This window comes from Cebus imitator, unplaced genomic scaffold, assembly GCF_001604975.1.
Source record: "Cebus imitator isolate Cc_AM_T3 unplaced genomic scaffold, Cebus_imitator-1.0 Scaffold754, whole genome shotgun sequence".
Taxonomy (NCBI): Eukaryota; Metazoa; Chordata; class Mammalia; order Primates; family Cebidae; genus Cebus; species Cebus imitator.
The window spans coordinates 204,771-231,625 of NW_016108069.1; the positions used below are offsets into that span (position 1 = coordinate 204,771).

Below are 26,855 nucleotides of genomic sequence, written 5' to 3' on the forward strand. Positions count from 1 at the left end.
CCTTCTATTCATCTACCCATCCATGCATCCTTCCATCTACTCACCCATCCATCCGCCCACCCATCTACTTCTCCACCTATCCATCCACGCTTTGACCTATTCACCCACCCATCCATCTACTCATCCATCCATCCATTCACACACTCACCCTTCCACCCGTCCACCCACCTACCCATCCATCCATCCATTTATCCATCCACACTTCTTCCATCCCTCCTTTTTTCTTTCATTTAATGAGTATTCACTGAGCCTTTACTCTGTGCCGGTGCTGTGCGAAGCATGGGGTGGGGTAAAAAAGAGCTATCTTGGTCCTTACCCCATTGAAACTTACTGCCTAGTGGAGGACATGGACAGGCATAACTTAAACACATAAATAAATAATTCCAAGTTGTGACAGGAAGGATGCCGTAAGCATCCAGGAGGTTAGGATGGAGCCGTTTTGAAGGGGTGAGGAGGCCATGTCTCAGCTGAGTCCTGAGTGTGAGAAGCCAGCCTGAGGGCACAGAAGTCTGGAGGCTATGGTGGCTGAAGGACGTGAACGTGAAGGGGATGAACCACAAGGGTGTGGAGAGAGAAGCAAGGACCAGGAGTTTGGATTTTCTCGAAATCACAAGAGAAGTCACTGACGAGATTGAAGCACAAGTGTGATCAGGCCTGTGCTTCGTAAAACATCAGTAACTGCAGGGAGGGGGGCCCAGAGGCAGGCCTGGAAGAGGACAGGAGCGGGCCCAGGAAGCCACTTTGGGGTGAATGCAGCTGTACTGGCCCCCATGGGAGAGCAGGGGAAGGCCCTAAGGTGCATCCAGCCTGACAGCCTTCAGTGATCTGGTCAATGGATGGGCTGGGAGAGGATCTGGGGAGAGCAGCTATCGAGGGAGGAGCCTTTGGTGGGAGTCTGGAGTTTGGCATTGGAAACGCAGACCTCGGCGTGTCTGTGTGGTGTCTGCGTCCAGTGGGCAGCTGGATGCTTAAAGCTGAAGTTGCAAACAGTAGTTGTCCTGGCTGGAGCTAGAGACCTGGGAGGTGTCTGGACCTGAGAGAGGGTTGTGGCCAGGGCCAGGACTACGTGTTGGGCAGAGGGGAGGTAGGGAGAGGTAGTCCCAGATACTGCCCAGAGGAGAGGATGCTCGCTCCCTGCCCTGTGTACCCACTAGGTCTGCAGTATGGAGGTCATGGGAGGCCCTGCTCAATGGCTCCATGAAGTGGAAGAGCTGCACCCCATGGGTGGATGAGGGGATACCAGCAGTGGGGACAATGAACAGCTGTGGCCATGAAGGGGGATAGGAAAAGGGGCAGTGGCTGGAAGAGAGTGTGGAACCAAGGAATTATTTTGTTTTGTTTTTAAGATGGAAGATGATTGCATAGAGAAAGATTGGTGATCAGAAGAGACTCTGTGGCAGGTGAACCCTGGGCACGATAGAGAGCCTGGTTTGGGGGCAGGCATGTCAGAGGGTTTCTGAGGCCCTGGCTGGCAGTGTAGGTTGGGATGTAGGAAGATAGGGTGTTTCCATCTCTTGGTTTTGCCCTGTCGATGCTGAGAGTCAGAGAAGAGAAGCACCCTGAATGGTGCGCACCCAGAAAAATGAGGGGGAGAAGCCCGTGCAGAGGGGCTTTGCTGCCATGTCATGCTGTCTGGGACGCATGCTGTCTCTGGGTTGGATGGAGGACAAGAAGTGAGGGAGCATGCAGAGAGGGAGGCTGCAGACTCCATGCACCAGGACAGGGCAGCACCAGGAGGGTACTGAGGGCTGGGGAGGAAGCAGTGGGGGCTTTGATGAGGCCGAAGGATGTGGCTGCTGTGGAGGAAGAACAGAGGAAGAGGAGAGAGACGTAAGAGACAGGCACTCCGGGATGGTGCGGCCTCTGGTGATGAGCAGGTCCAGGGTGCGCCCACAGAGCTGAGTGACTGCGGAGAAGAGGGGAGGACCGTGCAGGGGGATCTAAGAGGCCAGAGTGCTGTGAATCAGCCTGGTGGAAGGCGAGGTCATGGAGAAGGACAGAAGCTGGGGTGGGGAGGGGTTGGTGGGCCAGGAGCTAAGGTCAGCAGAGGATGAGGGGAAGTGGCGGGGGATGCAGCTGATGACAGCTTCAGTGGGGAAGAGGGCGGTGCTGCCAAAGAGCAAGACCCTCAAAGGGACTGCTATAGGGAGGGCAGGTAGCTGCAAGGAGTTCTGCCCTCAGGCATGTGGGGTAGAGAGCAGTAACCGCCCAGGGGCAGTGGTGTGGCCAGAAAGCTAGGCTTCAGGTAAGATAGGAAAGGACATTCGGAGTGGACAGTGAGGTCTGCAGGAAAGGGTGCTGATCACACAGGGCACAGTGGAAGGTTGGTGAAGGCAGAGGGGGGCACTGGAGTAAGTCAGGGCATGTCATGACAAAGGAGAGCTTGCACAGTTGGGCAAAAAGGATTGGCAAGCACGATGGATGGTCCTGCTTAGCAGTGATGCAGCTGCTTCCTTTGGTGGTATGGTGCCTTGGAAGGAAGCTCCTACAGGCTCCTCTTCCCCATCCATCCTTCACCCATCCACCCACCCTTCACCTGTCCACCCACTCTTCCACCCATCCTTCCATCCATCTGTCCACCAATTTAACCACCCATCCACCCATACTTTCATCCATCCCTCCGCCCACCCACCCATACTTCCATTCACCCACCCACACTTCCATCCATCCATTCACCCACCCACCCACCTACCAATCTGTCTGTCTACTTACCCATCTGTCTGAATAAATCTGTCCATTTATTCATCTGGCGATCCATCATTCATCCATCCCTTTTCCATCCATCATCCATCCAGCCACTCTCATATCCACCTTTTGAACCTCCTTTGCACACCTCCTCTGTCTTGGGCTTAGGAAGATGAATAAAATCAAGCCTCTGTTCAGATGTGATCACAAAACCACAGTTCAGTCTGTTTGTGTTCTAGCAGGTGCTTGAGGAGGAGGCGGCTGGTGCTGCCTGAGTGATGAGGACTAGACCCTAAAGAGGGAGGCCCTCAGGAAGGAAAGAAGGAAGGAGGGGGATGTCCCAGGGAAAAGGACAAGCATTCAAGATAGGAAAACAACAGGCACTTTGGAGTACAGGAGGAGGAGGGCCATGCCTCCCAGGAGAGAAGCTGGAGAGAGGGAGCTGCTAGAGGGCAGAGGCCCAGCCCGCCCTGCTTTGTCTTGGGAATGGAGGGGAGCCATCCGAGGAATCTGGGCTGACAGCTGCCACACGGTGGATCTGGCAGGTGTGTGCTGGAGGTGCACTCTTGAGACGGGGGAGCCACCAGCTCAACACTCCAGACCTCAGGGGGTGTGGAGAGTGTTCTCTTTCCCTCAGTAAGGGCGTGCATCAGGCTGGGCAGGTGGGCACTGGCCTCAAGCCTGGTCTCCTCCTGACCACTCACTAGGTCCACTGGGAGGGCGGAGTCTATTCATCCCAATAGGTCTAGCCCCATGCTCATCATCTTCCCTTCTCTGTAGCTCTGAGGACAGACCACCACCTACTCTCGTGCCCTCATACATGCCCAGCTGTCTTCCTGGCATGGACTTACTGACTTTCTACTACCTGGGAAAAAGTCCCCCTCCATCAAAGCCCAGCTCAGAGGTACCCTCCCAGGGATTCCTTCTTAGCCCCCCACCACCTGAGGGGAGCCTCTTCTCTGCAGGGATCCCCTAGCTCCTGGCCCAGAGTCCTCTCATAGCAGCCCCAGGGGTGCAAGGCAGGGGCTGCTAGTGCCCAGGCCCTGCTGCTATACATGTGAAGGCCTGGCACCACCCAAGGGGAAAGGGCTGCAGAGCCCACAACCCCCTTCCACCTCGGGGCCCCAAGGGACGGTTGGCAAAGCAAAGATTTGGTGATAGTCACAGCAGTGGACAGGTGAGACGCTACCTTCTGAGGGTGGCTGGAGGGCCTCAGTGTGCCAGTCTGCACAGTGGGTCTAGATGCATGGCTTAAGGTCCTTCCTGCTCTGGACCTATAGTGAAGTGGTGTCTGGAAGGGTTTGGCCAGGAGAAAGGAATAGAAGGGGGAGACAAGAGGTCATTGACTGATGACTATATAGTCCATGTGATGCTGAAATGAGATCTTGGTGTGCAGAAGAAATGAGATCCTGGTGCCGCTTCCTAGGGCAGCTTGGGGTCAAGGATTCCCTGGGCTCCACCCCACCCCCATTAACTTCAGGGCAGGACTCTGGGGCCTCAGGGAGCTGTCCTTGGGAGGGCAGGAGAGCTAGACTACTGCTGCCCCAAACCCCCAGGACCTGCAGGACTGAAGGGGCCTAGTGGCAGAATAGTGGGCTGTGCCCCCAGGAGGACAGGGACTCGGGGGAGGGACAGGACATGGCCCTGGGCCTCTGGCCATGCAGCCCTCCCTTCCTGTTGTCTCAGGATGGTCCCGGCAGGATGCATCTGCCAGAGTTCCAGGCCTAGACCTCCCCCAGGCCTGCTCCCACCCACACCGGGATCCCACCACATACACACCCATGTGTGTGCCCACACTAGCATGTCAGAGACACACAAACATGCATGCTTGCACATACACACAAAGCCGCACCACTCAGACATAGATACGCACAGACTCACATACCCAGGCCTGCAGTTACAGGCGCACATGGGGGCATGTGTGCGTGCTCACACACACACACACACCCCACCCCAGTGGGAGGAGGGTGTGGGGGCAGTCCACACCCTGGGTCCTGCAGCACAGAAGGGCCAGCTCAGCCAGCCTGCAGTCTCTAGCTGAGGGTCGGTTTCAGCCAGGTGAAGCGGGTTTATTCGTGTGTCTGAGGAAGAGCCCTGTACCAGGGATGGGGTGTCTAGGGAAGCCTGGGCAGGGAGAGCCCAGAGGAAGCTGGGGCAGCAGCCCGGGCCTGTGAGGGGGTGAGAAGCTAAGGACCCAAAGGACATCTGTGAGGTGACACCATGTGGGCTGGGAGGGGGCGAGGTCACTGGCAGAGCGCAGGCATGAGGGCCAAGGCCTGCATGGTGTGGGGAGTCTGGGATGTGCAGGGCCCCCGGGAAGCAGCGGGTGTAGGTCTGCAGTGCAGGAGTGAGGCCTGGGGCAGCAGCACAGCAGGGGCCGTGGTGCGGAGGTGAAATGCTCCAGCACCTCTCCCCCTGCTCCTTCAGGCCAGCAGCTCAGCTCACCATGGTCAGAGGTTGGGGTTTGGCCCAGGGGCGGTGTGTAGGCAAGGATCCATCCTTGCTGTGGGGCAAGGCAGGGTGAGCCTGTGGGAGAGGTTCCCAGCTGTCTTGGAGCCTGGGGACTGGTGCTGTTCACAGTGCAAATGTGAGGCCAGGCCACGAGGTGCTGGCTGAGTACCTGGGCTGCTCCAGCCCTGCAGGGGATCTGCTCTCATGATGCAGAAGGCCCAACCATGCCAGATTAACGTCATGTGAACTCACAACCCAGCACCACTCTCACCCTGTCTCCCACCCCAGGCCTGGCGAGTGGCTACTCCATGACCCCCCCGACCTTGAACATCACAGAGGAGTCATACGTCATCGACACCGGTGACAGCCTGTCCATCTCCTGCAGGTACTGGGTCCCTCTCCCACCTGGCAGGCCAGGGAGGCTACAGAAGCCCAAGGCAGGAAGTGGTGGCTGAGGGCCCAGATGGCAGCGCCCCTGCCCCCAGGGCAGAGTGGCCTCAGGGCTGTTGGGTCTCCCGGGCTGTGGGTGACTTTGGCCCTCCCCAGCTCAGCTTCACCCACACATCCTCATTGGCATTTCATATGGGGCATCATCACCCTGTACCCCACTCCAGACACCTCACACTGACCCCAGGCCATCTCCCAGGTCACCTGCACCCACTCCCAGCCACCCTTCACTGAACCCAGGCCCTCCCTCTGGGGCTTCAGAGATGGTACCCTCCCCAGCTTCCCAGCTGTGATCTAAGGCCTGTGCTTCTCTGCAGGCCAGCCTGCCACACCCAGCCCCGGGAGCCTGGTAGAAGCCCGGGGGTCGGGGAGTGTCCTGGCCTGGGCAACGTCTATAGTGTGCGCCCAAACCCTAGGCAGTTACATGCTCCAGCAGAGACAAACCTGAGGCTCAGCCTGAGGGAGGCTCCTCAGGGATAATCCCCATGGGTTGCTGCTGGGGCCGCCCTGACCTCTCCTGTCCTCTGCCAGGGGACAGCACCCCCTTGAGTGGGCCTGGCCAGGATCTCAGGAGGCACCAGCCACTGGGGACAAGGACAGCGAGGACACGGGGGTGGTGCAAGACTGCGAGGGCACAGAAACCAGGCCCTACTGCAAGGTGCTGCTGCTGGGAGAGGTGCACGCCAACAACACGGGCTGCTACCTCTGCTATTACAAGTACATCAAGGCCCGCATTGAGGGCACAACAGCCGCCAGCTCCTATGTGTTCGTGAGAGGTGAGACCTGGAGACAGGCCAGGCTGGGGCAGAGTCCTGGACAGCTGGGGCCCACGCCACCCCCAGCCTGTGGACCCTGGGCTGGCAGGAGGAGAGGATGGGGCCCTTCCTGCTCCAGCAAGCAGCTGATTTAGGACCAGCACCACCCAGGCCTGTGGAGCCCTGCCCCACCTGGCCTCCGTGTCCCTTCCCCAATACCTTACTCCTTCTCCATAGACTTCAAGCAGCCATTCATCAACAAGGCTGACACACTCCTGGTCAACAAGAAGGACGCCATGTGGGTGCCCTGTCTGGTGTCCATCCCCAGCCTCAACGTCACTCTGCGCTCGGTAAGGCTCCACCCCCACCCCAGGATCCAGCCCTCCCAGCCCACCCCTGGGAAAGGTGGTCACCCGTCTGGCCAGGAGCAAGGGGGCAGCTGAGCGCTAATGGTGGCCTTGTCCCTCCAGCAAAGCTCGGTGCTGTGGCCAGACGGGCAGGAGGTGGTGTGGGACGACCGGCGGGGCATGCGGGTGCCCACACCGCTGCTGCGTGATGCCCTGTACCTGCAGTGCCAGACCACCTGGGGGGACCAGGACTTCCTTTCCAACCCCTTTCTCGTGCACATCACAGGTAGGGGCTGCTTCCAGGGCCCCATTCACAGTAACGGGGCTGTCACTGCCTCACTGGCCTCATTGGGTACTGTCCTGTGAGGGTGTGGGAGTCACTGTTCATGTGTCACCAGGCAACGAGCTCTATGACATCCAGCTGTTCCCCAAGAAGTCACTGGAGCTGCTAGTAGGGGAGAAGCTGGTCCTGAACTGCACTGTATGGGCTGAGTTCGACTCAGGTGTCACTTTCGATTGGGACTACCCCGGGAAGCAGGTGAGGCCCCAGTCTGATGGGCAAGTTTTCCACCCAAAGAAAACTCAGGGTCTGGGTCCAAGACTTCTGGCTGGCCCCGGGTGGGAGGTGAGCCTTTGGTGGGGTAGCTGTGCAGGAGCCCGCCTGCTGACGTGGGGCTTCCCTGGGTGCGGGCAGGCAGAGCGGGGTAAATGGGTGCCCGAGCGACGCTCCCAGCAGACCCACACAGAGCTTTCCAGCATCCTGACCATCCACAACGTCAGCCAGCACGACCTGGGCTCGTATGTGTGTGAGGCCAACAACGGCATCGAGAAATTTCGGGACAGCACTGAGGTCATTGTGCATGGTATGGCCTGGGGTGGGTCAGGTGCCATCAAGCCTGGGAAACAAGGGTCCTTGTGCCATGTGGGCCTGGGCCCAGAGGTCATGGTGCACTTGAGCAGTTGGGAGTCCAGCCAGAGGGAAGGGAGGGCCATGAGCAGAGGAGCTGCCCAGCTCCTGCACTGGGGCGGCATGGCCAGCCCCAGTCTGCAAGTGTCCAGTTTCCGGGGCTGCAGAAGCCATGGTGGGAATCCCTGGTCAGTCAGTGATGAGTCAGCCAGCCCTGAATTTACACTGACTTCTGTCTGGCAGAAAAGCCCTTCATCAGCGTCGAGTGGCTCAAAGGACCCATTCTGGAGGCCACGGCAGGTGATGAACTGGTGAAGCTGCCCGTGAAGCTGGCAGCCTACCCCCTGCCTGAGTTCCAATGGTAACAGCCCTGGCTCCCCGCTACTCCGCTGCTACCCTGCCAAGCCCAGAGGGAGAACAGACCATGGGGGAAGAAGGGCAGTGTCCTCCCTATCAGGGCCTGCACACAGACCAGGCATGGCAGGGGGCCTCTTGAGGAGACCCCCTAAGGAGCCCACATAAAATGCAATATTTCAGATGGAAGGTCAACCTGTGTTCCTGCCAAACCGTGAAAGGTTTCAATACCGGCCTTCTGTTACATGTGGGTGTGGTGGGCACAGCAAGCGGCTTTTCCTAACTGCCTCCTGACAGCTGGACCCTCCCACCCCGTGCCCTGCAGAATCTCCAGGGCCTGCCCTGCAGCAATGTCTCAGGGTTCCCTGTGCCTCCTTGCAACGAGGCTGCCTCTCCCAGGACCCTCCTGTCCAGAGATGTGGAGATGCCACAGGGAACAGACAGATTGCCTGGGCTGGACCTGTGCTGTATGGCAGTGAGCGAAGAGAGCTTCCAGGAGGCCCACAGGCTGCCGGAGCCCCTGCAGACCCCCAGTTGGCAAGCTTCCCCTGCAGTGTGCCAAGGCCCAGGGGTGGCTCTGCCTCTGCTGGCTGCTCCCTGCAGGTTCTGAGGGGCACGGCATCCACCACAAACACATCCTCAGGCTGTCTGAGCAGCCCACATGGCTCACGCATGGTCAGTCACACTCTAGTCTGAGTCCCCATTGCACAGGAAGCAAGGGCCAGAAAAGGAGAAGGGTATTCCTACCTGAGCCCTAAGTCCCCAGGAGGAGTCTCTGCTCTGTGCTTTTCCAGCTAGCCCAGGAGCCTCCTCTCAGCCTGGGCACCTCTCTCCTGGCAGGGCAACTTTTCCTGGAGCTGGGCAAGCAGAGTCCCAGGGTGTCCTCAGCCAGGGTCCCCTGCTCTAGCTGGGGGCTAGTGTCTCCTGCGAAGGTCCAGAGTGTCCTGGCCCTGAGCCCAGTGTGACCCTCCCACTGAGGGCACAGACTTTGGGGTCTATCCAAGGCACCTATTCAGCGCCAAGGCCCTTGGGGCAGAGTCCTAAGGGCACTGGTAGATCCTGGAGCCTCACTCATAGGTGCAGCTCTTGGAGACGCCTGGGCCCTGTACCCTCCCTCCAAAGCTAGAAGGACCGAGCCTGCCCTGGGCAGGTGGCAGCTCTGTAGCATCCAGAGTCGACCCGATCCTCAGGCAGCTGCCTCTCAGAACAGCTTTCCACTGGATCACTCCTGCCACATCTGGCCCCTTTCCCACTTGGTCAAGCCCTGCCTCCAAGAGGGGCACAAGTGCCCACCCTTCCTATGGCTCCATCACAAGATGATGGGGAGCAGTGACAGGGTGGATGGTCTAGCAAGCACACAGACAGGCTGGTCCTTGGCTTCCGAAGCACCCATAGTATGTCCAGCACACTGCTGGCACTGTCTGGGTTAAACTTCACGACAACTGTAAGGTGCGGCATCTCCACTGAGGCCTGGAGCAGTGACGGGGTTTTGCCTAGGGTCTGAGATCTGGCAAGTGGGACTCAGGACCAGAGCCACACAGATGGCATCGCCTCAGTTCCGCCCCTGTCATGCCCTGCCTCATGCTGTGACCCCAGGCCAGGCAGGTGGTCCCCACTGTGGTGTCCCAGCTGAGAAAGGGTCCCTGTATCCCCTTCTCTGTTGGTCTCTGCCTGAGGAACATGCCTCTCCTGGGCCACACTGCAGTGTCTCTCAGGCCTGCCATACCCAGCACCAGGGTAGGCACCTGTCCGAAGGAGGAGCATCTCCATACAGAGTCCAGGCCATAGAGGCAGCTGCCTGAGGGAGTCCCAGCATACCCTCTGGGACTGAGGCATCTGCTTCCTCACGTGTGCAGCAGACATGTAGGGAGCTGGTCGAAACTCTACAGGAGGCAGCCCTTCCCTTCAGGGGCTCCCGGCGCAGGGAGAAGATGGGCGGTCAACAGACACAGCAAGGCAGGGCCAGGCCACAGCATAGAACAGGCAGGAAGGTGGCACACCCCCACCCAAATGAAGGAGGCAGGGAACCCTGCAGATTCCTGGCTACAGAAATGAGTGTCCAGGCGAGGCAGGCAGTGAGAGCAAGGCCTTGGGGCAGGGGGTGGGCAGCAAGAAGCCCATGTGTCTGGAGGGGCCCACATACAGCAAGGAGCTAGACTGCTTACAGGGACTGCACCTCCACTCCTTCAGATTTCTGTAAGGAAGCTGACGGGGTCTCCAGGCCATGCCCAGCTGGGTGCAGGAGCCAGAGGTGTGCAGGACCCTCCTGGGTTGGGCTGGGCAAGCCTGGCCAAAGAAGGCTGTCTGCAGTCACAGGCGGGGAGAGACAAGGCAGCTGCCCCTGCAGTGACGTGGTCATCTCGATACTTGTGGAGAGACCACAGAGGCTTTGTGGCAAGGCAAGAGGTGCTACTGCACACCTCAGTGACCGATGCTCCTGACAGGGTTGTCACACCTGGCCGATGCGGCCTGGACACCATCTCCAGGGACTTAGGCTGTCCCTTTGCAGACCAGTATCCCCCGAATCACCACTGTACTCTGCCAGCCCCCCGCCACCCTCCTGACAGTGTATTCTAGTGGGGGGCTGAGGTAGGATTCATATGGGCCCTGATCACCCTTCCCTGGCCAGGTACAAGGATGGAAAGGCGGTGTCTGGGCGCCACAGTCCACATGCCCTGGTGCTCAAGGAGGTGACAGAGGCCAGCACGGGCATCTACACCCTCGCCTTGTGGAACTCCGCTGCTGGCCTGAGGTGCAACATCAGCCTGGAGCTGGTGGTGAATGGTACGGCCAGGGACCAGGGACGGGAGAGCGCACGGGTGGGTGGCATGGCTTTGGGGGCCAGCTGACCTGCCATCTGCTGTGCCCCCAGTGCCCCCCCACATACACGAGAAGGAGGCCTCCTCCCCAAGCATCTACTCGCGCCACAGCCGCCAGGCCCTCACCTGCACGGCCTACGGGGTGCCCCCGCCTCTCAGTGTCCAGTGGCACTGGCGGCCCTGGACACCCTGCAAGATGTTTGCCCAGCGCAGTCTGTGAGTACAGCTCCAGCCCAGGGCCTCTGCACAGCCGCAGCCCCCAACCTCAGCCGTCAGGAACCGCCTTTCCAGCCCAGGCCTTCCCTGTATGCCTCCCCAGGGCCCTGAACTTGAACCCTACCTTCAGCTATAGCCAATCCCTGGGCTCGCCTCACTGACTGAGGCTCAGAGCCTCCCTTGCACTAGTCCTCCACCAGCTGGTCAGGCTGGACACAGGATGGGTCCCGCCCCCACCCACCTCCCTCAAGAGTGAAGACCGCTGGACACGTAATTGCATCATCTGGAGGGAGATGGAAGCATGTGCCTCTGAGCACCCAGCAGGACACCTCTGGCGGGGCAGGGGCCTGCAAGGGTGTTATCTGAGCCCCTGGGATGGTTGCGCTGAGCCCCATGGCACACCATGCATGCTCACATGCCCCAACTCATCTGTGCAGCACTCACAGCACCTCCTTATAGACAGGGAAACGGTCAGAGAAGGGAGGCGCCTTTCCCAGGGTCACAGCTGTAAGCAACAGAACCCACCCACCTGCTAAGCCATGTTCCCTTCCACTGGGCAGGATGCCAGCAGGACAGACAGGCATCACAGGACACAGAGAAGCAGGGGATGAAGGGAGGGCTCCCAGGTAGACAGGGTTTGAAGGCACTAGGGAGCCAGCAAAGGGTGTTGAACAGTGGAGACATGGCTCAGGTTTGCCTTTTAGCAAGAGATCCCGGTGTCGAGCTGAAGAGGAGTGGGAGCTGGAAACCTAGGCAGGTGATGAGGGCAACCCCACAGGCTGTGGCTGTGGTGTGGTCAGTAAGGGCGGCCTGAGTCCACCCCAGATGTCCAAGGTTCATAGGTATTCTAGATCATGTGGCCTGCAGCTCACTGCCAATACCTCCAAATGTCCTTCCCTCTGAGTCTGCCACCTTTATGCTCTGTGCCAAGTGATGGAGCCCTTGGGGCGTCCCTGCTTGGCTCCTCCACAGGGGAAGACAGGAGCCTCCCTTGGGGCCCTGAGACCACCCCCCCAATCCTGGCAGGAGGCCAAGCTTGCTGGGGATGCACACCCAGCCCTTAGGGAGGCCACAGCTCCCAAAGTGGGAGAGAGGGAGAGGCTGGGCAGAGACGCCTCCTGGGGCAGAATGGGCCTGTGCTGCCCCTGCAGCCATATGGGCAGGTACCAGGTGGCCTCTGCAGGAAGGAGTACAGAGAAGCAGGGCAGCCATGCACATGTGCATGGGGCACAGCAGGACAGCCGTGCACATGTGCGTGGGGGACAGCAGGACAGCCGTGCACATGTGTGTGGGGGACAGTGGGCACAGGAAGGTGGTGTCGGCAGCCTGTGTTGGATGGGTTGCCAGGCCCTGAGCCTGAAGGGTAGGGGACAGCCCTCCAGAAACAAGGCCCCCTCCCCTTCTCCTTCATCCAGGCCCGAGGGCCAGCCTCACCCACTACCCTGTATGAGAAGGTGACTGAGTATGACAAGGGCTTGACCTCAACCCCCAAGTGGGCCCTTCCTGCCTGTATCCCTGACCTGCCCTTGCCTCTTCTGGTCCTGGCAGCCAGCGGCAGCGGCGGCAGCAAGACCTCATGCCACAGTGCCGCGACTGGAAGGAGGTGACCATGCAGGACGCCGTGAACCCCATCGAGAGCCTGGACACTTGGACCGAGTTTGTGGAGGGGAAGAATAAGGTACAAGCCAGCCATGCCCCTGAGTGCCCAGGGAGAAGGGGAAGGGAGGAGAGAGAGACCACTCCTGTCCTCTGATTTCCACCTGGCTTCCAGAGTGCTGTGCAGGGCGGCTGAGAGCGAGTAGCCTTCCTGCAGTCCTCAGGCCTCAGCCACCCTGCCTGCAGAAAGGTCAGAGGGCCAGCCTCCAGCTTTGTGATGGAGGGCGGGCCTCCAGCGGCTTCCCAGACAAGGAAGCTAAGATCCAAGGCCACCTGGCCAGGCATGAGCCCCTGCGGCCCACAGGCCCCAGGGCCAGGAGGGGACGGGGCTAGAGACTGACTAGGTCTGCAGAGAGGGCTGCTGAGCTGCTGGCGCAGCCTGGGGGCAATGCCGAGAAGGGGGGTACTGAACAAAGGCACCTACTTCCTACAGTCACTTCCTGTTTTCCTACACACCTCCAGAGCCTCTTCCTGTTCCAGTCCTGGACAGGAAGTGCCCGGCTGGGGGTGGGGTGGGGTTGGGGTCTATAGATGGTAGGCAGGGCCTGGGGCCCTCTCTCCTACCCTGTGTCTCAGGCTTCCTACTCCCTGAGGCCTCGGCCCTTCTGAGAGCCATCCCCACACCTCGCAATCACCCTGAGCCTAGGGAGAGCTACTGTGGACAGGCCTGGGCTGAGGAGGCCATCTCATGAGGATCTCAGCAAGCGGTGACTGGATTGGGCCTGACCCCATCCAGAAGTGACTGGCCTTTGCTGTGACCAGAGCCTGAATTCTAAGCCTGGCTTGGACTCACCCTTGTGCCCCCTCAACATAGCCACAGACTGTGCCCAGCCACAGCCAGAGGTCTCTCTGGTCCTGCCAAAGGCTACCCCCTGACATCACCACAGCCTACGCCAGCAGTCCACACACTGTCCCTTGACTCCTCCGGGCAGCTGCCTCTCGCTGCTGCCCAGGGGCCTTCTCTCCCCTACTTCGCCATCCCTGGTCCTGTGAGTTTTAGTCTTCTCCAGCCCAAAGCCTCAGTTTCCCCCCTGACTCGTGGGCACAGCAACCTCCTTACAGAAAGGGAGGGCCCAGGTTGGAAGAACTTGAGCAGGAAATGGATCCCTGTGCCTGTGCTCTCCCAGACCGTGAGCAAGCTGGTGATCCAGAATGCCAATGTGTCCGCCATGTACAAGTGTGTGGTCTCCAACAAGGTGGGCCAGGACGAGCGGCTCATCTACTTCTATGTGACCAGTGAGTGACCAGACCAGGGCGGGCAGGCCTGGGTACAGGGTCAGGAGGGGGCAGGTTTGGGCTCATTGAGTTTCTGGGGTCCGTGGGGCACCCAGGAGAGAGATCCAAGGCCCACTAGTTGTGGGAAGGAAAAATAGCTTTGAGGGCCACCCGCATAGGGCCTGGGTGCTGGTGCACTGGGATGGAATGGCATTCTCTGTCCCTGGTCCTGAGGCTCCTCCTCCATGCTGCCCTTGGCTCACTGCAGTTCCTCCTAGCTATTCTCAATCCCACCTCCTGCTTTCCCAAGCCCTGGGACCTTGTGCCTCACCTGTGAATTTTGACCTGGGGAGAAGGTCTGTGGTTTACTCAGATTATCAAATGTGCTAGTGACCTCAGGAGAGCTGAGCCCAGGAGTAGACGTCACTGGGTCCCAGAATGTAGATCAGGTTGCCAGCAGAGAGATGGAGCCCAGAAGAACACCTGGTGGCTGGGGAGGCCACAGGAGTCTGACCAGAAGTGACCAGAGACAAAGGAGAATGGGCGCATGGCACTGGCAAAAGCCAGTGAAGACATTGTTTCAAGCTGAGCATGGGGTGGGATGTGGCAAGCTTCAAGAGAGAATGAGGACTTAAGTCCCATTGAGTGGTGACAAGGAACTCTAGATGACCTCGGTTTCTGGGAGGGGTGGGGGCAAGCAGTCCAGCTGGGGCTCCTCCAAGAGAGAAAGAGAAGGAGGGTGGCAGGAGGAGACCTCAGGACTGACTCAGAGAGCCCACCGCAGCAGGTGGATGGGTGAACAATGTCACCGGGCTTTCTCCCCTCCACAGCCATCCCCGACGGCTTCAGCATTGAATCCAAGCCATCTGAGGAGCTGCTAGAGGGCCAGCCTGTGCTCCTGAGCTGCCAAGCCGACAGCTACAAGTACGAGCATCTGCGCTGGTATCGCCTCAACCTGTCCACATTGCATGACGCGCATGGGAACCCACTGCTGCTCGACTGCAAGAACGTGCACCTGTTTGCCACCCCCCTGGCCGCCAGCCTGGAGGAGGTGGCACCAGGCCATGCCACGCTCAACCTGAGCATCCCCCGCGTGGCACCCGAGCATGAGGGCCACTATGTGTGTGAGGTGCAGGACCGGCGCAACCACGACAAGCACTGCCACAAGAAGTACCTGTCAGTGCAGGGTGAGGCTGGCCGCGGGGAGGACTGTGCTTTCTTCTAGCTGTGGCTGCCTCTGACTTTGCCGCTGCGGAACGTGCCCCTGGGAGGTCCATTCACAGCCCTGGTCTGCAGGAACATCCTCTCCTGACTACCTGCCTCTTGCCCCTCGCACAAACCCTTAGTCGGGCTTCCAGGGATCCTTCCCTACCTCTGCTTCCAGACCAGAGAGGGCCCTCCTGCTAAGTGCAGCTCCACTTAGCTCCCTCTCGACCCCTGCCCCCAGCCCTGGAAGCCCCTCGACTCACGCAGAACTTGACTGACCTCTTGGTGAACGTGAGTGACTCCCTGGAGATGCAGTGCTTGGTGGCCGGAGCGCACGTGCCCAGCATTATGTGGTACAAAGACGAGAGGCTGCTGGAGGAAAAGTCTGGTAGGGAGGGTGGCCCAGGCGAAGGGTGGTCCGGAGGCCCGCGACACCAAGGACCCCAAACCCAGGTGGACCCGCCTCTCCACCCCATCCCTGCAGGAGTCGACTTGGCGGACTCCAACCAGAAGCTGAGCATCCAGCGCGTGCGCGAGGAGGACGCGGGACGCTATCTGTGCAGCGTGTGCAACGCCAAGGGCTGTGTCAACTCCTCAGCCAGTGTGGCCGTGGAAGGTCCGACCTCAGCCTGCACCTCTCAACACCCTTCCCGCCCCCAATTAGCGCCTTCTTGTGGCCACCTCGGGCAAGTCGTGCCCACCAGAAGGGGCACTGCCTGCAGGTGCACCCTCCTCCACACACACATGCCAGCTCCTTTGTGCCCACGCAGGCTCTGAGGATAAAGGCAACATGGAGATTGTGATCCTTGTTGGTACCGGGGTCATCGCTGTCTTCTTCTGGGTCCTCCTCCTCCTCATCTTCTGTAACATGAGGAGGGTGAGTGCCCCTTCCCTGCTCCTGATAGGGTCTCTGTCAGGCCTTCCCCCCGCCAGCCACCCTTAAAGAACAAGGTGCCCGCCCCAGTTCACCTGGCAGCCTTGTCTCCTGGGAAGCCTCTCAGTCCTTCACCCTCGGCTCCATCCCCGCAGAGGTTGTCCGCCTCTTATTCTGCCCACTCCTTGACTGAGCACAGCAGGAAATGCCATCTGTCTTGGGCAAAGTTCTGCCCAAGCCACAGTGGTGTGGCGGAATCAATAAGCTGCCCCACTCCTCCCTGTCCTGCCCCTGTAGCCAGCCCACGCAGACATCAAAACCGGCTACCTGTCCATCATCATGGATCCCGGGGAGGTGCCTCTGGAGGAGCAATGCGAATACCTGTCCTACGACGCCAGCCAGTGGGAGTTCCCCCGAGAGCGGCTGCACCTGGGTGAGGCCAGCACCCAGCCTTCCCCACGCGCACCTCCTGCCCCACCCACCTGCTGCAGGCTGGAGTGCCTGAAACCCTCCATTCTCAAAACTTGTGCCAGGAAGACCAGCCTGGCCTGACCTGTCCCTCTGGGCTTGGGTACCCAGAACCTTAGCCAAGGTTCCCAGTCCCTAGGCTCCCCGAGGTCACCTGTTGCCACACTGAGCAAGGTGGATCTGTCGCACCTGCTCAAGAGGATGCTCAGCTTCCTGTCCACCTCTCTCCCTCTCTTCCCGCTGTGGCTCCCACGCTGTTCCTGTTTGGCAGAGAGGCTCCCCACGTTCCTCCTGCTGCAGAGCCTGTCCTCTTGGACCTCTGGACGGGGCGCCCCTGCCGCCCACCTTTCTCTACCCTCACCCCCATACAGCTCACCTGCAGCTGGCTCCCTGCCCCGACAGGGAGAGTGCTCGGCCACGGCGCCTTCGGGAAGGTGGTGGAAGCCTCTGCTTTCGGCATCAACAAGGGCAGCAGCTGTGACACTGTGGCCGTGAAAATGCTGAAAGGTGTGGGGTCAGCGGGCGGAAGAGGCAGCCTAGCTGGGCAAGGAGCAGCAGCTCTGGGTGGGCCGGTGGGACGGCAACTCAGGAGGGGAAACAGACTGGAAGCCAGGCTCATCCAAAGTTCTACAGGGAGGCTGCGGGAGTCAGGGCCAAGCTACCACCTTAACCCCTGCCTCCGTGGGACCAGCAGGATGTCCTGGGGACCCTGGGCACCCCTCCCCCTCTCAAAAGCGGTGACTGTGCCTTAGCTAAGCAGCCAGTGGCAGGGGAAGGGGACGTACCGGGATTAGGGTGGATGTCAGGCCTGTGTCTCCTCCAGAGGGCGCCACAGCCAGCGAGCACCGTGCGCTGATGTCGGAGCTCAAGATCCTAATTCACATCGGCAACCACCTCAACGTGGTCAACCTCCTGGGGGCGTGCACCAAGCCCAACGGTACGGAGCGGGGCGGCCGGTGGGGACGGCGAGGCCTGGTGGGGCTGGGCGCTCCGGGAGGGAGGGGCGCAGGGCCGGGACTGGGAGGTGCCCGTGGGCGCGGGTGCGAGGGCGGAGCGTGTCTTCAGTGCGTCTAGTGTCCCGAACGCGCGGCCCCTGCCCTGTCCCGCCACAGGCCCCCTCATGGTGATCGTGGAGTACTGCAAGTACGGCAACCTCTCCAACTTCTTGCGCACCAAGCGGGAGACCTTCAGCCCCTATGCAGTGAGTGGGCGGCCGCCGGGGCGCGAGCTCTGCTCCTAAGCCTGCGGGGCGCCGCGGGCGGCGGAAGAATGGAGGCGCCTCTGCCGTGGACGACGGGGCGCCCTCGAACTAGCTTCATGCGTCCGCAGGAGAAGTCCCCGGAGCAGCGCAGACGTTTCCGCGCCATGGTGGAGGGCGCCAGGGCGGATCGGAGGAGGCCAGGGAGCAGCGACAGGGCCCTCCTTGCACGGTTCCTAACGGGCAAGGGTGGAACAGGGCGGGCTTCTCCAGACCGAGAAGGTTAGAGCCTGGCTTATTCCCCTTTCCCAGTGCCTGACAAGCCCAGTTATATCCCATGATCAGGCACCCTAGGATAACCCAGCCTGGGGCCCTCGATGGGGGCTTTCATGGGTGAGCGTGTAATGGGTTCTGCCTTAGGAAGGGAAGACACTTTGGGGACAATTTCCATGCCAGTGTTTTATGATTGGCTTGATCATTACAGGATAAATAGGAAATTGCCCTGCAGACCGCGCAAGCAGTCCAGGGCCAAGCAGCAGGAGCCAAGCCCCTACAGACAACAGGATTTATTGCTCTGGGAGTAGGACGTGGGTGTCCCAGAGGCTGAGGGACAGGAGAGCGGCTGACACGCTTGTTAGCTGTGGCAGGGACGCAGTCAGGGTTGGGCAAAGAATCGTCCCTGGGGCTGGGTAGATGGAGGCCGCCAAGGAGGCACCTCCTGAGCTCACCTTGCTCCGCTGTGCAGCCCAGGACCTGTGGCTGAGCCCGCTGACCATGGAAGACCTTGTCTGCTACAGCTTCCAGGTGGCCAGAGGGATGGAGTTCCTGGCTTCCCGAAAGGTGAGCTTCCCTGGAAGACCCTTCAGAGAGGAAAAGGGTGCAGCCCCACCAGTTGCCAAGATGTGCTTGGTTCTGACTTCACCCTGCAAAGGCTCTGTGGTCCGTTAGTGTCTCTCTCACTTTGTAGAGGCGGAAACTGCCCCAAGCATGGAGTTGACCTCCCAAGGCCTCTTGGCTGCTCAGCAGCAGAGTCTGTCTGATTCTACAATTTTCTGTGCTGTCCCCACAATTCCACAAGCCCTCTCCATGATGAATCCTAGAGATAGACAGAAATTTTCCTCAAAGGAGCGTAGTTGAGGCAGGGCACCCCTAGAGTCCCCACTGCTTGGGCACCCTGGAGCTTCAGGTGTGGTTGTTACCCCAGGGGCCTGCACTGACAGCCCTCCTTCTGCCTTCCCACACCCCAGTGCATCCACAGAGACCTGGCTGCTCGGAACATTCTGCTGTCAGAAAGCGACGTGGTAAAGATCTGTGACTTTGGCCTTGCCCGGGACATCTACAAAGACCCTGACTACGTCCGCAAGGGCAGTGTGAGTGCGGCCATCCAGGAGAGGGCCTGTGGGGCCGACTAGGGAAGGGAGTGCTACCACAGACTGCCTGTGCAGGAGAGGGAGTGCCAGCACAGGGTGGCGTGACCTCCTTGGTTGGCCATCCACCTGCCCAGCTGCTGGGGCACTCACTCCCTGTTCCCAGGGGACCCTAGGGCCCCCCCATATTTAGGCATCCTGAGGCGAGGAAGTAGAGATGGGAGTTGACAAGTGGGGCCCAGTCCTCCAACTGGAACTTGTACTTTGCCCAGTGCCTTGGTCCATGCAGTGGGCCCTGACTCCCAGGGCCTGCCCTGTGGGGCCTGTGTGCGCAAGGTGTTGTGTGGCACCTGTCCTGGAGATGGACCAGCTTGGTGCAGCACATGGAACTCAGGAGGCGGAGTGTGTCTCTGAGTGGAGCTGAGGCAGGGTAGCAGGTGCCTGGATGAGCCTGCGAGGCGGGTTAGGGTTCTGCCCCTGGGAGAGGCAGGAAGAGTGTCAAGGGGATGAGGAGCAGGATGGACCCAGGGCCTGGGCATGATGGGCCATCCAGGCCAGTGTGGCCATTGGCTGGAGGGGAGGGTCAGGTGTGCATTTACAGAAATCACCCTGATGGCATAAACTGGGAAGAGACGGGAGTGGGGGTGCTGTGGTGGAGATAGAGGCCAGTCCAGAAGGGTCCTGGCCATCTGGGCTCCCAGGTAGAGGCCATGAGGAGGAGAGAGACAGCCAGTGGCAGAGATGCCTCAGGAGCCCAGGAGGAAGGTGTCAGTAGCGATGGCTGGGCTTCTACGGTGGGGACAGTGAGTGGATAGAGCATGCCTGTCAGGGGAGACAGTGAGGATATGCAGGGATGAGTTTTATCAGGAGGCTGGGCTGGGGGTCTAGGGCTGGAAGAAGGCATGCCATCTCCCCTGATACCCCTCCCCAGAGAGCTCGGGAGAAGAGAGGGGCCCAGACAGACCCAGGAGAACAGAAGCCGGGAGACGCCTTCAATCCAGGCAGAGGGCCCTGTAAAGGGGGTGCCAGAGCTCCTGGCCTCAGCCCTCTTTTCCCATCCATGCGGGACATTCTTCCCTCCACCTCCCCAGGCCCGGCTGCCCCTGAAGTGGATGGCCCCTGAAAGTATCTTTGACAAGGTGTACACCACGCAGAGTGACGTGTGGTCCTTTGGGGTGCTGCTCTGGGAGATCTTCTCTCTGGGTGAGTGCAGGATGGGGTGCTGGTGGGGAGAGGAGGCGAGGTCGCTGGCTCCAGGTTACACCACCAGCCCTCCTGGAGCAAGGGACTGGGCACCTGGAGGTGTGTGCCACATCATTCTGAAGCAGGTGGTTTGTGGGCCACCAAGAGCCCCCCACCCCTCCCCAGCTTGGCCCAACCTCCAAGAGGACTTTGTCTCCAACGTGGGCCACCCTCTTGTGGGGAGTGCAAGCTGAAGCGTGTGCCAGGGCTGAGGCTGTGCATGTGAGTCCCAGAGGGACCTCAGGGTTCGGTCAGCGGGCGTGCCTACTACATGAGTCCCACATGGGAACTCATGCCCCACTGCAAACATGATGAAGTTCCTAGGCCGGGGTAGGGCAATGATCCTGAGTAAGTTAAAATGTTACCAAGTGGCAACAGTGATACATGCTACTATGGAAACTAAAGGAGCAGGAAAAGTATAGGAGGTGTGGGAGCTTGGGTAAGCCAGACGGGCCCAGGGAGTGAGTTCAGCAGTCCAGGACAGGGGGCAGCAGGGGTTAGGGGGAGCATCAGGAGAAGCAGTGAGAGGCAAGAGAGGCTTTGTTGAAACTGACTGCAGGCGGCTCCCCTGCCGCTGATGATCCAGTAACCATGATGTCTACCATGTCGCCAGTGCGTGGCTGCTCTTGGCACCCCTGGCAAGCAGGCAGCTTGACCAAATGAAGAACTAGAGCTGGGAGGGCAGTGACTTGCCCAGGCCCCCAGATAGAGCACAGTCGGGTGAGCCATCTCCACCCCACCACGGGGATGGGGGAAGGGACAGGACGGGATGACTTGGGGGGCTGGGCTGAGCAGCGGGTGGCTTGCTCCCCACCCAACTCCTCTTCTTGTTGCCAGGGGCCTCCCCATACCCTGGGGTGCAGATCAATGAGGAGTTCTGCCAGCGGCTGAGAGATGGCACGAGGATGAGGGCCCCGGAGCTGGCCACTCCCGCCATGTGAGCCTCCCCGTAGCCCTGCAGGTGTTAGGGGCAGCAAGCCTGGGGACTGTGGGGTTGTGGCCATAAGAAGGTGGCATCAGGGAAGCCAGGGCCAGCAGGTCAGGCCTGGACACCACCCTCAAGACACACAGGTAGTCTGTAGCTTAACTGCGGTGGGCACCAAGAGGGGAGGCTGGGCGCTATAGGAACAGACAGAGCCGCGTGTTCAGGGAAAGCATCACTGGAAGGGGACGCTGCGCTAACACTCAAAGGAAGAGCCAGGACAAGTGGACAAAGGTGGGGGATGTGTCAGGAGGAGGGCAGAGTGGGTAGGAGGGTCCAGGAAGGCTGGGGAGCTGAAGGTGCAGGGGTGGGGTGGGGTGGGGTGCACGCAGTATAGCTGCCCGCTTGACCCCCCCAGACGCCGAGTCATGCTGAACTGCTGGTCTGGAGACCCCAAGGCGAGACCTGCATTCTCGGAGCTGGTGGAGATTCTGGGGGACCTGCTCCAGGGCGGGGGCCTGCAAGTGAGCCCCTTCCCCACCCTGTCCTACTGTGGCCTTTGGTCCCTGGCCCCAGCTTCCCCTCTAAGCCCCTCTAGGCTCTGCCCACCTCTCAGCTGCTAGGCTAGGGTGTGTGGTCCTGGGCCCCTACCCACACCTCCTTTCCACACCCTTTCGTCTTTCTATTGAGCACACACCCACTCCACACCCGTGGTGTCTGCTCCAGATGCTGTGTGGATGGTCAGAGTATGTCCCTGCCCAAGGGGAATCCCAGGCTGGCCCCCACTAGCCTGCAAGGGAGCCCTGTCTCCCTGGCATCATCATGAGGCATTCCTTCACCTGGTGCCCGTTCTGTCCCCAACTTCACTGAGCACATGGACCTTGACCTGTGTGTCCTGACATCTCCCTCCCCACCTGGTGCTCCTCCAGGGTGGGGATGGAGCCAGCTTGTGACCCAAGTCAAGGTGGGGCCTGAAGGAAGGACCAGGGAGTGGCCTGTTGCCCAGATCTTAGGGACTGGGATGGGTGCTTTGGGTCTGGTTCCATCCAAAGAAGAAGGTGGGAAGTGCTGGCCCTAGTTCCTGAGGCTGCAGGCTCAGCCAGGGACTGGAGGAAGGAGGATCCAGCTGAACCTTGGCCTGCCCCACCTGCCTCATCCATAAATGAGGTACCTGAAAGGGCTGTTTGGAGAATTTAGAGAGGCTGGCATAGCCAGCACTCTGCTGCCATGGCCCCTCCCCTGCCTTGATGGCTGAAGTGTGCTGGCTCCTGGCGTGAGCTCGTTTCCTCCTTGGAGTGCTCACATGCCCGCACAGCCTGTTAGGACCGTATTTCAGGGATCAGGAGCCCAAACAGTCCCGAGTGCAGGGGGGAGGGCTGAGGGCAGTACCTGGTGGTTCCTGGCCCGGCTGCCTCTCCTGTTCCCCCCAGGAAGAGGAGGAGAGCCACATGGCCCCTCGAGGCTCTCAGAGCTCAGAAGAGGGCAGCTTCTCGCAGGCATCCACCACGGCCCTACATATCACCCAGGCTGACGCTGAGGACAGCCCGCCAAGCCTGCAGCAGCACCACAGCCTGGCCGCCAGGTCAGCTGTCCTCCGGTCTGGGAATGGGGCGGGAGAAAGCCGTGTGGACAGGGTGCATTTTATCCTCTGCACCATCAGGGAAAAAGCAAACCATGCGACTTCAGAGACAAGTGTGCACCAACTCAGAGTGCAGAGTGACTTTAAACGACCCACTGCAGGGCCCCTCCAAGGCCATGTGACCTGGTCACATGCTGTTCCGAGTCCCTTCTGTCCACTCACCAGTGTCCCCTCACCCCAACATCAAGGGCACATTTTCTCACAGGGAGAGGTGCAGCGGACTGCGTTTGGGCGCAGATTCCTCCCAGGGGCTAAATCACTGATGAGTCTGGGGGTGAGTCGTCAGAGTCCTTGGGAGCAGGGAAGGCGTCCCACTGATGCATGGTCAGGAAGAGAATGCAGCCTAATTCCCAGAATTCTGCCCAGGCTCTCTTATCCCTGGCCGTTCACACTCAGGACGCTGTGCCACCACATTCACAGCAGCATTGCTGAGATGCAGGCTCTGCGTCCTGTCCCTCTGCCCCAGCACAGGACAGGGCCGGGCCTGTGGGGACAAGAATAGTGGGCTGGATTTGGCCAGGCTCCTTCCACCAACCTTGCAACACGTGCCTTAGTGCACACACGTATGAGCAGGGCAGTCGGCGGCTTGTAGCCCCAGGACCATCTTCCTGGCCCAGGGTGGCCCATCCTCTGGAGGAGCTCCATGTCACACCAGGCTGGGTATCCCCTCACTTCCCATCACAGAGCTCAGCAGTGGACTCAGGAGGAAGCATAGCCCAGGGTGAGGGTACTCACCCAGGCCCTGCTGCTGGGGCTGCAGAGCAGACGTCTGAGACCAGGCCCGAGGAGGAGGAGGACCCCTGGCAGCGCTCAGATCCAGGCCCCCATACTCCTGCCCCAGGCTGGGGGTCCTTCCCAGGAGAAGAGGGGGCACAGGGACAGCGGAGAGAGCTTCGAGGAGGGGTGCATTCCTTAGCACCTTCTGATTTCTCCCCACAGGTATTACAACTGTGTGTCGTTTCCCGGGTGCCTGGCCAGAGGGACTCAGACCCATGGTTCCTCCAGGATGAAGACATTTGAAGAATTCCCCATGACCCCAACAACCTTCAAAGCCTCTGTGGTACTTCACAGGAAGGGTGGGGCTGTGATCTCAGGTCAGGACCGGGGCCGCCTCAAGGGAGGCAGCACCGAGAATTCCTAAGCAAGTGGCAGAAACCAGTTGCAGCTTTTTAACAGAGAAGACTATCCCTTGAAAGTGCAAGTCCAGGGAGAGCCTTGGGCACATTTGGGCCCTCCTGCGATGCCACGTCTCTTCGCTGCTGTCTGTCCTATGCCCTCATCACCCCCACACAAGGCCTCCCCTCCTCAGCAGCGAAGAAACCCCAGTGGAAGGACAGCTGATCCTTGGTATCAGGGTCAGGGGTCCTGGGCCTGGTCAGTGAGTGCTGGGCAGAGGGGCCCCTTAGGAGCTCTTGGTCAGAGCACAGGCATCTGGATTCCTGCCTCCAGGGCCACTTGGACATGTTGGGGGACTCTGAAAAGATTGCAGTTCCCGTCTCGTGGGATTCAAAATAAAAAGCACGCCAAGCCACAGTCAAAGGGTAACAAAGCTCCCCAAACCAGGAGGCAGCTGATCATTTTTTTGAACTATGAACTGCCAGGTTCTGGGCCCTCTCCCTGGTTCTCCCAGAGTCTACCACACCCTGAGCACACGCTCAGACACCATGGAGTTTCCCCAGCATGAGGTGTCCATGGGTTAGCCACAGCCCCCTGACCTCAGTGTCTCCCTCCATGGCAGGGGCATGTGACCCTCACCCTGGGATGGAATGGACGCCTTGTTTCCAGCTCAGTTTCCCGGGGACAGGTGTTAGGTCAGCAGTGGCGCAAGGTCATGCTGCGTACCTCGGCTGGGGGTGGTTGCCCTGCAGGAGGGCCTCAGGCAGGACCCAAAGACTGGCTTGTCCTCCACACAGGACAACCAGACGGACAGTGGGATGGTGCTGGCCTCAGAGGAGTTTGAGCAGATCGAGAGCAGGCATAGACAAGAAAGCGGCTTCAGGTAAGGGCTTTGTGAGTCTCCTGCTCTGCAGTGTGGGCATTGCCCTCCCCTGGAGGAGGAAGGCTGGGTCCTGGATGTACCTAGCCCTCTTCCTGGAACCTTTCATGGCTCCCTATGACCTTTTCATATGTTCAAGGTGAGCAGCTCTGAGACACCCCTTCTCACCCAGCACCACAGGAGCCCCCCCTCGTCACATGCTGAGCACCTGGGTGCTGGTCCCGACACCTCCCTGTCATCTGACAGAGCTCAGATGCTGCGTCTTGCTGACACCACACGTAACCCATCATGCCCTGGGCATGCAAACCCTTCTCTAGGTGGGGTAGGGTGCCCCAGCCCCAAAACTCCTGAACTTCATCCAGTAGCCATAGAAGCCAGGTAGATACTGCCATTTGAACTGGCTGGAATGTATTCTGGCAACAGAGAAATAAATACGCACATATGCCTGTCCAGAGGGTGACCTGGATAGAAAGTGAACTCCATTTGCCCAGCATGATAGCCAAGGGAAAAAAGTTTTGGCCAACTTGAACATTGAAACTTTTAGGGGTATAGATTAAACGAAGACTTTAGTGTCTACTTAAAAGATTCACTTATTTATTTATTTATTTTTGAGATAAGATCTCACTCTGTCACCCAGGCTGGAGTGCAGTGGCATGATCTCGGCTCACCACAACCTCCGCCTCCCAGGTTCAAGAGATTCTCTTGCCTCAGTCTCCTGAGTAGCTGGGATTATAGACATGTCCCATCATGCCCAGCTAATTTTTTTATTCTTAGTAGAGACTGGGTTTCGCCATGTTGGCCAGGTTGATCTTGAACTCCTGGCCTCAAGTGATCTGCCTGCCTCAGCCTCCCAGAGCACTGGGATTACAGACGCCAGTCACCATGCCCGGCTCATCAGGTGATTCCTGTTAGTACCTGGTTTTGGAAAATTAATGGTGGTTACATTTATGGAAATAGTTTTGGGCTAATTTTTCTTTACCAAACAGCATTTTGACATTCAAAAAACAAGGTAATTAAGTAAAAGGTATAGCAGAGGGTGATTACTACTTTAATTCAAGCCTCTGCACACCTTTGAAAAACAGCACAGCTCCTTGAGATCAAAGAAGGCCACTCAGCCCATGCCTGTGGCTCTACCAGGAGACAGACTCCGTGTAAGCATGTGTTGGGGACTCAACACCAGGACCAGCATGGCTGAACCTGCGTCAGAGTCAGATGAGGGCCGTCCCATGAGACGAGAGCGTGACAGGGTGCTTGGGGCTGCGGCAACGCAGACCAGGGGGTGATGGAGGAGACTGGGCTGTGAGGACAGCAGAGTTCCCTGTCAAGTCCAAGGCATTGGGCAGCCATCTTGCTTCTGAAGGTGCAGCAAGCCAGAAGGGAGTGCAGCCCCTCAGATGCTTAGTGGTGGAGGAAGAAGAAAATTCCAGAAGAGAAGGGTCCTAAGGAAGCAAGATAGTATCCAGAAGTCAGAAGACAGATGAACCCACACAATGGATTTGTTCATTTGAGAAACTGCACCTCCCTAAAGCGGCAGCAGAGGGCACTGCTCTTTGCCCTCTGTTCATGATGAGCCACGAAGAGGAGCCACAGGTCACTGGCCCGTGCATTTGCTTGGCGTACAGAACACTCACCAAACAGGTGCAAGGAGAGAATGTGCCATAGGGGGGTCTGTGAGGAGAAGGAGGAGGAATCTATCTGCCTGGTCCTTCGCTGTCTCCTGTTAACCTCTGGTCAGCACTCACCCCACGGGGGGTGACCTCCTCACTCCTGGGTTGCATCATCCAGTGCCTTCAATGGCCACTTAGGATGCCAGAGACCATGCCCTGTAGATGTGGCTTTTCATCTGCATCTGTGGGTGAAAGGAGATTAGGAAACTCTGGGCTTGTGGGGCTGCATGGTGCCAGTGGAAGGCCCACCTCTCCTGGGTAAGAGACTGGCTGGCCCCTGGTGGCAGGATGAGACAGGACATGATTGCAGCCTTCAGAAGGAAGAATGCACTCAAAGGAACTTGAGATCATGCCAAAGATACAGGTTTGATGTGGCACTTTGAGTGAAGAAACGTAGGATGCCACCAAAATCCCTATCCCATCC

At 59.3% G+C, this 26,855-nt stretch overlaps 1 protein-coding gene across 2 annotated transcripts in view; it reads left to right on the top strand.

Annotated features, from left to right (window-relative positions):
• Positions 1–26,855, top strand: part of FLT4 (fms related receptor tyrosine kinase 4) — a 41,395-nt gene that overhangs the window by 11,130 nt on the left and 3,410 nt on the right. Inside the window, exons 2-29 of one of the 2 annotated variants that reach the window (XM_017519503.1) lie at positions 5,425–5,521; positions 6,115–6,359; positions 6,576–6,688; positions 6,809–6,971; positions 7,084–7,223; positions 7,380–7,548; positions 7,836–7,953; positions 10,576–10,730; positions 10,819–10,981; positions 12,530–12,659; positions 13,765–13,873; positions 14,683–15,039; positions 15,300–15,446; positions 15,543–15,674; positions 15,829–15,935; positions 16,230–16,365; positions 16,803–16,907; positions 17,224–17,337; positions 17,513–17,601; positions 17,730–17,880; positions 18,344–18,438; positions 18,846–18,968; positions 20,057–20,168; positions 21,045–21,144; positions 21,548–21,653; positions 22,560–22,711; positions 23,708–23,828; positions 24,682–24,767. In XM_017519503.1, coding sequence (XP_017374992.1) covers positions 5,425–5,521; positions 6,115–6,359; positions 6,576–6,688; positions 6,809–6,971; positions 7,084–7,223; positions 7,380–7,548; positions 7,836–7,953; positions 10,576–10,730; positions 10,819–10,981; positions 12,530–12,659; positions 13,765–13,873; positions 14,683–15,039; positions 15,300–15,446; positions 15,543–15,674; positions 15,829–15,935; positions 16,230–16,365; positions 16,803–16,907; positions 17,224–17,337; positions 17,513–17,601; positions 17,730–17,880; positions 18,344–18,438; positions 18,846–18,968; positions 20,057–20,168; positions 21,045–21,144; positions 21,548–21,653; positions 22,560–22,711; positions 23,708–23,828; positions 24,682–24,767 — 3,835 coding nt within the window. The remainder of the gene's footprint in view (positions 1–5,424; positions 5,522–6,114; positions 6,360–6,575; positions 6,689–6,808; positions 6,972–7,083; positions 7,224–7,379; positions 7,549–7,835; positions 7,954–10,575; positions 10,731–10,818; positions 10,982–12,529; positions 12,660–13,764; positions 13,874–14,682; positions 15,040–15,299; positions 15,447–15,542; positions 15,675–15,828; positions 15,936–16,229; positions 16,366–16,802; positions 16,908–17,223; positions 17,338–17,512; positions 17,602–17,729; positions 17,881–18,343; positions 18,439–18,845; positions 18,969–20,056; positions 20,169–21,044; positions 21,145–21,547; positions 21,654–22,559; positions 22,712–23,707; positions 23,829–24,681; positions 24,768–26,855) is intronic. The other variant, XM_037735217.1, reaches the window with a different exon arrangement.